This window comes from Mauremys reevesii, linkage group 1 (assembly GCF_016161935.1).
Source record: "Mauremys reevesii isolate NIE-2019 linkage group 1, ASM1616193v1, whole genome shotgun sequence".
NCBI lineage: Eukaryota > Metazoa > Chordata > Testudines > Geoemydidae > Mauremys > Mauremys reevesii.
Genome location: NC_052623.1, coordinates 60,032,659 through 60,044,953, shown reverse-complemented (window position 1 = coordinate 60,044,953; position 12,295 = coordinate 60,032,659). Strand labels below are relative to the sequence as shown.

The window sequence follows — 12,295 nt, the reverse complement described above, 5'->3', positions numbered from 1 at the left end:
AGAAAGGAAACAAACAAAAGAGAAACCCAGTGGTTGCCACCAGCTCATTGAAAAACATATGCACACACCTTTTAAGACACAAAACCAATCCCTTTTTCCTCCTCCATTGTCTACCCTGAATTTGAAAGATACTGGTGACATCTCTTGGATTGAGGATATCTTCCAAGCATCAGTTGGGGGAAAAAAAATAAGTCATTTTCTGCAATTCTAGTCCCCTGAATTTAAGATGTAAACAGTTAGTATAAATAAAGCAAATGTAAGATGAATTGGTAAGTTTTATAGAAAGTCTTCTGTTACAGATTGCTTAATACAAGCCTATATTAAAAAGTTTCAATACACTAATCAAGGGGACTATTCAAGTGCTTTACTGGATCAGACTCTGAAATGGAAACTGCATGTAGTAGCTATTTTGAAGTTCACCATTTGCTCATAGAAAAAAAAAAATAGTATTTGGTTTCAGTTTTCCAGTTCAGCAAATCTATTACACATCAATACATACCCCTCATTGATCATCATTTTTATGTTTTCTTTTAAGAGCAAGAATGTAAATTGTGTGAATTTTTAAACTATTTAGCTTATAAGGGGGGGAGAAGGGGTCATCATGGCTAGACATCCATTACAAGGTTATTAGTATGTTAAATCCATTCCCTAATTAGTATTCAATGCAACATTTAACAAGACATATTTACAATACAAAACAAACCAACACTACATATTAGCTACAAAGCTTAAGAAAAAACCTCATGAAATAAAAGTGACAGTTAAAATATTTTAAGTTCTTCCTCAAATAAAACAGAGAAGTTTGCACTATACTTGATTCTGCAACTGCTGTACTCCAAAATAAGCCATATGGAATTTGCTCGTACCATCTTAAAACCTTGAAGTTACTAAGCCAGCTGTGTATCTAAAACCGAATACACCAATTGCAAAACCAGGAATGAATCAAACTTATCTAAGAGGATTTGTAAAGCCTTCCCCACTAAAGTTACTACTTTTCTTGCTCTTCCAGGTGAGAAATAGGTTTTTGTAGTGCACTGTTCTGTCTGTAGATAAAGGCACTGTTTACAGCTCTGAGTTCTCCCAGCTGTTCAAGTGAAGAAACACAGGGATCATGATCCTTTAACATATCTGGTAACTTGCACAACTTCTCCTGAAAGCGACGAGAACGCCTCACAGGGGTCAAGAATTTTATATCTTTAACAGCAGAGTCATTTGCCTCACACTGCATCTTCTTCTTCATGCTTCAGAAAAGAAAAAAACAAAAAACAAAAAACACACCACACATTTGTGGATTAAAGATGCACATTGAGCCACATTTAGTCTTACTGTCTTTCTATGGAAACACCCATGTGAAAAACTCCGTCAGAGACCATACAAACAGCAAGCCATGCTTCCTGCCTTAGCCAACTGTACCCTCCCATTCCCCCCTCCCCAGCAAAAAGAGAAGATAATGACCATATGCAATGCCCCCAGAAGCTAAATCCAGAGAAGTGTTAAGTACGTTTTAAGCACTAAATTCATTTTGCCCAAGGATAGAGTTCTTTTCCACTACGTTTGCTAGTCAAGAGTTGCTCCAAGCAAAAAACACATATCCACCTGACTTTTTCCTAGATCCTCCACAGCGTGTACAGCCTTCTACACCAGGCATGCAGCAATTCAGGTTCCAAAGCTGGGCAGGACTTCCCATAAGTATATAATGTATTTTGGGTATCCTGAGCAGAAAAAGCTCTGCTTTGTAATGTTCAGGGTAAGTATCCTAGGCTCTTCAGTGTTAACTCCCCGAGGCAAAGAATTAAATTTTGTGACTAAGAAGATCCTCTTAAAAGGTGTGGAGACAATTGATATTTATGCCAAAAGAAAAGCCAAGACAGATGGCTTGTGTCAATTTGAAAGATTTGAGTTGTGACAGGCCTATAAAGAGTCGTTCCTTTAGATGTAACGCTCTTCTCCACCCATTCACCCCAATGGTGAAAGGAGAAGCAGCCCTCAAAAGATTAGACTCTTGAAATTCCAGTTCCAAACTGGATGTTCACTAACGTAGGATGTTTGATTTGTTGCAGTTGTGATGGAAATACATATCACAGTTTCCCCAGACACTGTGAAAGTGCAGGAACTTCTAAAATTACCCTAAGTGATCTTACCTTTCTAAGTATGGAGTGGTTGACAAACTGTATCTAATTAAATAAGACTCCTCCTTTTCTTTTTCAGGAGTCTTAAATTCTAAGTTTGCATCTTTTATTGTATCTTCAGTTTTGTAGTTTTCAGACTTCTTAGTTTGTTCCTTATACTTTGTTCTGTGCTTTTTACTTTCTTTAGCTAAGGTCTCTTGTCTTGACTTCAAGGATGAATCTGTTTCCTCTTTCTTGATCACTTCATTGCTAATCTCTGCCTTCTCTTCATCATTAAAGTTGAGCTCTTTGAAGACTTCCTCTACATTCTCTACTGAAGAGTTAGCTTCTTTGCCGATAACCTCTTCCTTCACACATTTCTCTGAAAGTTACAAAGTTAGAAATAGGGACACAGTCATGATTAGTTGCAATTAAGGATCTAGTAACCAGCAGGAGAGTGTAAAACAAGATGCAAAAGTCAGTGGTTTCACTACGTTCTTCAGTAACCGGTAAGAGGTATCTTTGAAATTCTAGAGCTTCTGCATACCAAACCATTTTTACAACAACAATCTATTGCACAATAGTGTTTCATATACCTTAGTTTCACCTACATTGCTAAAGCCACATTTTCCTCACAAGCAAGGTGAATTATCACAAACCACAATGGCCTAAATTTTCAAAGGCAAATAATGATTTGGAATGGTCAACTTGACATACCTGAAAGTAGCCTGATTTTCAGGTGGCAGGTATATAGTACTTTGAGGGAAAAAACCACACTGGGCACCTTTAATTCACCATACTGGATGATTCCTCAGCAGGAATTTGCAGGTGGTTGCTGATACCTTTGTGCCAATCAAGAGAATTGCCCCAGTCACTGATTTTAGCCCTTGACCTTTTTGAAACATTTGAACCTCAGGCTGAACACTACTGAAAGTCAGTGAAGAATAAAAATTGGAAAAAAAAATTCTATATACCGGTATGATTGGGGCTTCCTGTCTGCCAGTGTCACTTATCACTATTGGCAACATGCTAGCAGCTGAGGAGGAATCATTAAGTTTTAATCAAACTCTGTATTATGTTTCAGACAACTTGAAGTTGAGACACTAAATAGATCAGCTTCCATACCATATGACTGACAGAGAGCACCCTGTTTTTTTAAAAAGTTTAACACAGTAGTTCTCAAACTTTTGTACTGGTGACCCCTTTCATATAGCAAGCCTCTGAATGTGACCCCCCCTTATAAATTAAAAAAAAACAACCAACACTTGTATACATTTAACACTATTATAAATACTGGATGCAAAGCAGGGTTTGGGGTGGAGACTGACAGCTCGTGATCACCCCCCACCCACACACACACTCATCATAACCTTGCAACCCCCGAGGGGTCCCAACCCCCAGTTTGAGAACCCCTGGTTTAACATTTTATCCACTGAGTCAGATAACCTTAAATTAACTGAAAGAAATAGAGTATTCAATCTTACCAACAACTGACTTTAGATTTTCACTATTCTTCATAATATCTGCTACTGTGTGTCGTAACTCATCCTTAGGCTGGAAGAAAAGTTGCTTCCATTAATGGCCCATAAAGTCAGCTCTGAGAGACTGATTTTTATAGTCCCTACTTAGTTATTCTAGAGTTTAATGTGGAAATATAACTTAAGGTGATGCAGACTACATCACTTTAAGTTATATTATGAACATTACAATTGGTTAACTGTATTGTAAACAGACTTAGAAAGATTAGATTTTTATTGGTAAATGTTGATTTCAACATGTGTGCTTGCACACACAGACACAAAATGATGAAAAATATTTCCATCAATCACAACCAAAATTTACAGATAGGCAAAGTCAGAAACATGCTGGTTGAGAACTTAGATAGTTTGATTTAAGGATATTTAGTGCATCTTTCTTTTGTAATGCGACATTGACAATATGTATTTTTAAACAATTACAAAGCTTTAAACTTTTTGAATCTCAGCATCCAGTCATTAAATAATTCTCCCCGCAATTTCCCGCAACCTGAAAATTTAAACCCAAAACAAAACCAAGAACTGAAAATTTAAGTGATAAAAACCTGAAAAAAAAATGCTTAAACATTGATATTAGCCATCAAAATTGTACAAACAAACATCAAATTCTGCTAAAGCCTAATTATAAATCCTTATGTTAATGCAGTTTGAAAATGAGTCAAAGTGTGCAAGGATTGCAATAAACTTTGCCACGCTGAATATGATTCATGTACAATGTGGTAGCTTTACTGTTCCTGCTGGAACCTGAATTTATGCATACAAAGTATTGTTTCTTTTGCAACCTTAATGTTAGCAAATCCTATAAATAAAAGTAACAAGACCATCTAAGTAACATTAGAAGTTAGAGACAAGGCGGGGGAGGTAACATTGTTATTGGAACAACTTCTGTTGGTGAGAGAGAGAGAAGCTTTTGAGCTACACTGTGCTCTTCGGGTCTTCAGTGTCACAGCTAAATACAAGATCAATCCGATAGATATTCTAAGGCAGTGGTTTTCAAACTGTGGGTCATGACCCAGAACTGGGTCATGAAATGGAAGGGACTGGGTTGCGGCGGCTCCAGTCAGCACCGCTGACGGGGCCATTAAGTGTCCCATCAGTGGTGCTGCCTGGCTATGGCAGGCTAATCCCTACCTGTTCCTATACCGTGTTGCGCCCCGGCAGCGGCCAGTAGCAGGTCCCACCCTGCCTAGGAGCCACACCTGCTGCTGGTTGCTTCCGGGGCGCAGCGCGGTCTGTGGTGTCAGGACAGGCAGGAAGCCTGCCTCTGCACCCTGGCTGCGCCACTGACCAGGAGCCGCCGGAGGTAAGCCCACACTCCAACCCCTGCCCCAGCCCTGAGCCCCCCCCCATGCAGAGCCCCCTCCTGCACCCCAAATCCCTCATCCCCAGCTCCACTAGGTAGCAGGCATCAATTATCTTCAACTGGGTCGCCAGAAAAACAAACAAACAAAAAAAAAAACGTTTGAAAACCACTGTTCTAAGGGATCATTCAAGCTAAAGTGGCCTGTAAAGGCTCCTGTAGTCATACGACAAAAAGGGAGGGCTAGTGTGTTACAGATTGTTGTAATGAGCCATAAAACCAGTGTCTTTATTAAGACCATTATTTTTAGTGTCTAGCAAAGTTATGAATTTAAGCGCCCAGACTCTCATTTGGAACCCAATAAGCCCCCCCCCCCATTGTCACATGACTACAGGGGCCTTAGCAGGCCATTTCACATTAAATGTTCCCTTCAGACAGTGGTTCTCAACCTTTTCTCATTTGCAAACCCCTAAAATTTTGAATGGGGGTGCAGACCTCTTTGGAAATCTATTGTCTGTATATATAGTTGAATTCTGCTCAGTCAGTTTTCAGTCTAAATCTTTTGCAGCCTATGTCGAAGGCAGTGGTCCCCAAAGTGTGGGGTGCACCCCCCAGGAGCCTTCAGGGGGGCGTGGTGAGTCTGGGCCAGCCCCCATGGGGGGCAGGGAGGGAGCACCACCCCACCCGTCCCCAGCCTCAGCTCCGATCCTTGTGCTTGCCCCCACCTGCAGCCTCGGCATGGCTCCACTGCCAGCCCTCACTGAGGCCCAGTTACAACTTCGCTTCTGCCATCACCCCCAACCTTGGCCCCTAGCCACAGCTCAGTCACCAGACCCATCCCTGCAGCCCCAGCTTCGGCCCCCTCACCCCGTCCATGCCGCCCCCACCCACCCTCCACTCTAGGAGGAAGAAGGGGGGCGCAGACCTCAAAAGTTTGGGGACCACTGATCTAAGGGGTAGAGAACCACAGGTTGAGAACCATAAGTAGTTAGCACCTATTCTATCTGTTTGATCTTGTATTTAGCTGTGACTCTGAGTACCCTTCCCAGCCCTGAAGACTTCTGTGTAGCTTGAAAGCTTGTCTTTCTCACCCACAGAAGTTGGCCCAATAAAAATATATTACTTCACCCACCTTGTCTCTCTAATATCCTGGGATCAACATAGCTACAACAATATTGCATATATTAGAAGTTATACTTTTTCATCATTTTTCCTAGAAGTAATGTTGATGCTCATTTCTCTCCCCTTGAAAGTAATAGTTGCCGTTTACTGAAGTTGCAGCATAAATGCAAAGAGAGTCACACCTGCAACAAGGTTATAAAGCTTGTATGTTTAATTAATTAACTCAATATAAGTGAGCTGAGTCACCCCTTTTTACTAGAAGCAGCCAGTGTTAATATATAGAACCGGGATCGGCAACCTTTGGCACATGGCTCACCAGGGTAGCTGCTCCCACTGGCTGCAGTTCGCCGCTCCAGACCAATGGGGGCTGCGAGAAGCAGCGCCGGCTGAGATATGTGCTGGCCGCCGCTTCCCACCACCCTCATTGGCCTGGGACAGTGAGCCACAGCCAGTGGGAGCCGCAATTGGCCAAACCTGCGGACACGGCAGGTAAACAAACCAGCCCGGCCCACCAGGGGGCTTACCCTGGCGAGCCACATGCCAAAGGTTGCCGATCCCTGATACAGAACAGAGATAGTCTATTTTTTGTCAAGGTATAGTCAAGGTCCAAACTCCAGAGAAAATGATTTTTATAAACATCGATAAAAAAATAAAAAGATTTTGGGGTCCATTAAAAAACATCTTATGTTCTGGATTTGGCCCATGGTCAGCCTATTGACCTCTGACGTAGAAGTTCTTCTGCATGCACCGGTTTTTACATCCATCACTCCTTTTCACTGCAAAAACCCCAAAGGTTCCGCTTCTCACCTGTGCTCCTGCCAGAATAGCCTCCTCATAAACAGCCATGATCTTTTCAATTGGGCCCAGCTGTTCAAGACGCATGCGACACACCCAGTATTTTGCAAGTTTTTTCGCATCTGGAGCACTCTGAATCAGCTCTTCCAGCATTGCACGTACTTGATCCCCAGGAAAACCCTAATATTTACATAAAATGACAGGAAGACTGAATCCTAATAAACATATTCCAAGATAGTGACTATACAGTTGTTATTGAAAACTTGTATTTGCTTCTGTTTTTTCTAGTGACTCTGAATAAATTGGTAGTAATGAAAAATATCTACATTCACCTAGTCTTCAAAATGAAGTTGTCTGTACAGAGTGTTAGGAAATAGGAGATAATTTCTCTTCTCCAAGTTACTTTTTAGGTAACTTTTGTAAAAAGGTTCATTAATGAAGTAACAAGTGGACTATGGAATTACTTCTTTTCCATTCATACTGGGCACCACATAAAAGTCAATTCTAGTGTGCATCTTGCTTCCTAAATCAGGTGGTTGGTTATTTGGGGATGAATCACACGCGCTCTCAGAGCATGAAATTACCACTGAAGTCAATGGGAGTTCCATGCACTATGGGCATACAGGATCATGATGTTAGTATACAACAAAATGAATACCTGTTCTGTTAAATGTAGATATTCCGCAAGACTTTTGTTGACATTTTCGCCGAATAATCTTTGCTCATCCTCTTCTAATATGGTAACCCAGAAAGACTCAACTGGTTCTTTTGGAGTTTCTTGTGATGTCTGTCTCTCAGGCTGGGCTACTTGTAGCACAGTAGATGATGGCCTCTTTGTCACTTTTCCTTTGGTTACCTTCCATTCAGCCAGACGAATTCTGCATTTAAGTAAATCAGTATATTAGCATCTGTTGAAGAGTTTATTTTTCACCATATATACGAGGATTAAGATTAGTGCCAGTCAACATAAGTCACATAAAAACATACTTTAAGGTAGATAAGGAAAGTCCTTAGATAATTCTTAATTATCACCTCTCTGTAATCATCAAGCCATGCAGATATCACCTATGCCTGGATGGGAGCCTTTGAAACCTTGATGCCACTACTTCCATCTGCTAGAGATGTTTATGATCAGCAAGTTGAGATACTTCTATCTTCTCTTGTCCAACAGCAGCAAAAAATTGAGGGTACAAAAACAAAAACCCACCGCCAACCCTGCTTTTCCTACATAGTGCAGAGAACTGTTTCTAAAGCTACTGGGATGGCCCCATAAGTTTAGAGAACAAAAATTTGAACTGAGTTTATACTTATGAGAAGCACTAGACTGAGTCCTAAAGACAGAATCCCTTTATCCACAGAACAGCCAGAACATAGGGTATGGCAGCGCAAGCACCCTACCATAGCAGGCCTGGGTCCTATTCCAAAAGAGCCATTTCGTAAGAGTATACATCAGATTCTATCCCCATTTGAATCCTTTGGCTTCATGCTGAAACTGCCAATTATTGCTAAATTACAGATATCTACTGGGATAACTGCACCAAGAATACTAATTCATTTAATACAGGCCACCAGCCATAAGCTGGTAACAACCGTCTCTAATTATCTAGACTGGATTCAGATCTCTGATCTAGAGCTGAAAAACACTATTCTATCTAGTTCTCCTCCCCATTACACAGTTTCTAATGAATATTACACTCTACGTACATCATGCACTAAGCTATCTTTTGTAAGTTGCTGTTTGTCTGTGGTTTGATTACATGTACACCAGCGTCAGGTTTGCCAAGGCCAACACAACACAAGGCCTGTAATACTGGAGAGGTGTTTCTCTGATGCTGCAGAAACTACAACGAAGCAGGACAAGCTAAGAGCCTAAAATGCTGCTGCAATATCTGAATTCTACTCCTCAGTTTTAAATCTTGGTTTCTTTAGAGTCTGATGGCTTTCAACCAGAAAAAGATAGTTTGCAGTTCTAAGCACAAAAATTTCCATAAACAAACTTACTAGTGGACCTAAAAGCAACGTGAGCACATCCACTCACAGATGAAACAAGACTATTGAGATCCATTTGGGGGGCGGAGTGGGAGAGAGTCACCTTTCCAAAAAAAACAACACCACAGAATTTGATTAATGCAGTTACCTTCTCTCTTCTGTTGATTCTTTTGGCAGAACATATTTTCTGTTGCCAGCTTTTGAATCCTGGGTGGCCTTGGTACCACAGGTTACAGAAATAGACTTTGCTGAAGTTCCTAATCTGACATCTCTGAGTGGAACCTCAGTTCTCTTTGTCCCAGGCACAGAACGGGGCTTAGCATTGTGAAGAGCTGTCTTTAATGATGGTGACCCACTTCTATCAGGCTTTTTCTGGACAGTCATATTATTTGCAGACACACTTGTGACTATTTGTTTCTCCTTGTTCTGGATGGACTTTGAGTGGGTGATATGAGAAGCCCTCACAGGTGGTCTCTTCTGAAAGGGGGTGGCATGTATAGGTTTAGCAGCACTAGCCAAATTTGTGGCTCTAATATTATTTATGACTGCATTATTGCTGCTGGTGGATGATGGTCTCACTGCTGGTTTGGTGGCAGGAGCTACAGGTTTCTTGTTTGCCAAAGAACTCTTTGCATCCTCATTTTCTAGTGTTTTTCGGAAGGAGTTTATCTTTGATGGGATAACCTTGCCACAATATGAGCCAGGCACGTGTTTCTTTGGCAGGCTGACAGAGTTCTGCTTGTCTGCAATCAGTTGCTTTTCTTTGTTGTTTCTTTTGTGCAGGAAGGACTGGCTAAATGACACACGATACGTTTTTATTTCAACAGCTTCATCTTTGAAAGTGTTAATAGCTGAACTAAAATCTTCAGGACTGCAATTTGTTCCTACAGTTGAGTTTGTCAATATGGTAGTGGTTTTCAAGGTTTCATCCTTTGAAGCAGTGCTTTTTTTCAGAGTGTTTGATTGAGTCCATGGAGGTCTAGTAGCATTTTCTTTATCTTCCTGAAATTGGAAGTAACATGAAAAATATTAAAAATGCGTAACATATGGCAATAATGTAAGCTGCTGAAATGAAATGCAGAAGCCTTCCAATTGGTGGTAGGCTTATAAGACTTTGGGGGAAATTAATACTGTAAGTTGGCCTTGAAGAAAATGGGGATGCATTACACCTACAAGGGAGTCAAACAAGGGGAATATGAAAAGACGGTTACTCACCGTTGTAACTGTTCTTCGAGATGTGTTGCTCCTGTCCATTCCAGTTAGGTGTGCGCGCGCCGCGTGCACGGCTCGTCGGAAGATTTTTACCCTAGCAACACTCGGTGGGTCGGCTGGGCGCCCCCTGGAGCGGCGCCGCTATAGCGCCAAATATATACCCCAGCCGACCTGTCCGCTCCTCAGTTCCTTCTTGCCGGCTAATCCGACAGTGGGGGAAGGAGGGAGGGTCTGGAATGGATAGGAGCAACACATCTCGAAGAACAACAGTTACAACGGTGAGTAACCGTCTTTTCTTCTTCGAGTGATTGCTCCTATGCATTCCAGTTAGGTGATTCCCAAGCCTTACCTAGGCGGTGGGGTCGGAGTGAGACGTGGCAGAGTGTAAGACTGCTGAGCCGAAGGCTGCATCGTCTCTAGATTGTTGCACCAACACGTAGTGGGCAGCAAAAGTGTGGATCGAAGACCAGGTAGCTGCCCGACAGATGTCCTGGATGGGGACATGGGCCAGGAAGGCGGCAGAAGAAGCTTGCGCTCTCTTAGAGTGAGCGGTGAGACGGCTAGCTGGCACGTGAGCAAGCTCGTAGCATGTCCGGATACATGCTGTCACCCAGGAGGAGATCTTCTGAGAGGAGACCGGCTTGCCCTTCATGCGATCGGCAACCGCTACGAATAGCTGGGGCGAACGCCGGAAGGGTTTCGTTCGCTCTATGTAAAACGCGAGGGCCCTGCGGACGTCGAGGCTGTGAAGCTGTTGTTCACGACGTGAGGCGTGCGGCTTTGGGAAAAAAAACGGGAGGAAAATGTCCTGGTTCACATGGAAGGCAGACACCACCTTAGGGAGGAAGGCCGGGTGTGGCCGAAGCTGTACCTTGTCTCCATGGAAGATGGTATACGGTGGACCAGCCGTTAGGGCGTGAAGCTCGGAAACTCGTCTTGCTGATGTTATAGCGATGAGAAAGGCCGTTTTCCATGACAAATAGAGAAGGGAACAGGTGGCCAACGGCTCAAAGGGGGCTCCCATAAGCTTGGCTAGAACTAAGTTCAAATCCCAGGAAGGTGTAGGACGCCGTATCGGCGGGTACAAGCGATCTAGTCCCTTAAGGAAGCGGGAAACCATCTGATTGGAAAAGATAGACTGTTCTCTCACGCCAGGTCGAAAGGCGGAAATTGCCGCCAGGTGCACCTACAAGGAGGAGACCGCGAGACCTTGCTCCTTGAGAGACCAGAGGTAGTCCAGGATCATAGGAATAGGGACTGCGAAAGGATTGAGACCCTTCTGATCGCACCAGAGTGAGAAACGCTTCCATTTCGCAAGGTAGGTCGATCGAGTGGAAGGCTTTCTGCTTTCCATCAGGACTTGCTGCACCGCTGCACAGCAGTCACGCTCCGCTGGTGTCAGCCACGTAGGAACCAAGTTGTAAGATGGAGGGACTGCAGGTCCAGGTGGCGAAGCCCTGTGTTATCAGGTCCAGCCATAAGGGGAGAGGAATGGGATCCCGTACCGAGAGCTCGAGCAGCAGGGTGTACCAGTGCTGTCTTGGCCAGGCCGGAGCGACGAGTATGAGGCGGGCCCTGTCCCTCCGGAGATTGAGTAGCACCCGGTGTACGAGGGGGAACGGAGGGAAGGCATACAGCAGGTGACCCGTCCAGGGGCGGAGGAATGCGTCCGATAGGGAGCCCTGGGAGCGACCCTGGTAAGAGCAGAACTGGTGACATTTCCTGTTCTCTTTGGAGGCAAACAGGTCTATTTGGGGAACACCCCACCTCTGGAAAACTGTGTGGATAACATCCGGGCGAATCGACCACTCATGGGAGAGGAATGACCTGCTGAGATGGTCAGCCAACGTGTTCTGCACTCCTGGAAGAAACGATGCTACCAGGTGAATAGAATGGGTTATACAGAAGTCCCAAAGGTGTATCGCTTCCATGCAAAGCAGGGAGGAACGAGCCCCCCCCCCGCCTGTTGACGTAAAACATCGCCATCGTGTTGTCCGTGAAAACGGCCACGCAGCGCCCTCTGAGATGGGTGTGGAAGGTTTGACACGCCAAGCGAATTGCCCGCAGCTCCCTGACATTGATATGGAGGGAGAGCTCTTGGAGCGACCAGAGACCCTGGGTGTGCAGGTTGTCGAGGTGTGCACCCCACCCCAATGCCGAAGCATCCGTGGTCAGTGTGACAGATGGGTGGGGTGGGCGGAATGGAACTCCGGCACACACTACCTCCGGGTTCA

The 12,295-nt window shown here is 43.8% G+C and overlaps 1 protein-coding gene across 8 annotated transcripts in view; it reads right to left on the bottom strand.

The window, feature by feature from the left end:
• Positions 1-257: 257 nt before the first annotated feature.
• The window catches only part of CKAP2 (cytoskeleton associated protein 2), a 52,310-nt gene continuing 40,272 nt past the window's right edge, over positions 258-12,295 (bottom strand). For all 8 annotated transcript variants that reach the window (XM_039520825.1, XM_039520828.1, XM_039520826.1 and 5 more), the window contains 6 exons: positions 8,998-9,851; positions 7,519-7,738; positions 6,873-7,040; positions 3,593-3,662; positions 2,142-2,490; positions 258-1,241 (listed from right to left, as the gene is read on the bottom strand). In XM_039520825.1, coding sequence (XP_039376759.1) covers positions 989-1,241; positions 2,142-2,490; positions 3,593-3,662; positions 6,873-7,040; positions 7,519-7,738; positions 8,998-9,851 — 1,914 coding nt within the window. In that variant the 3' untranslated portion in view covers positions 258-988. The remainder of the gene's footprint in view (positions 1,242-2,141; positions 2,491-3,592; positions 3,663-6,872; positions 7,041-7,518; positions 7,739-8,997; positions 9,852-12,295) is intronic.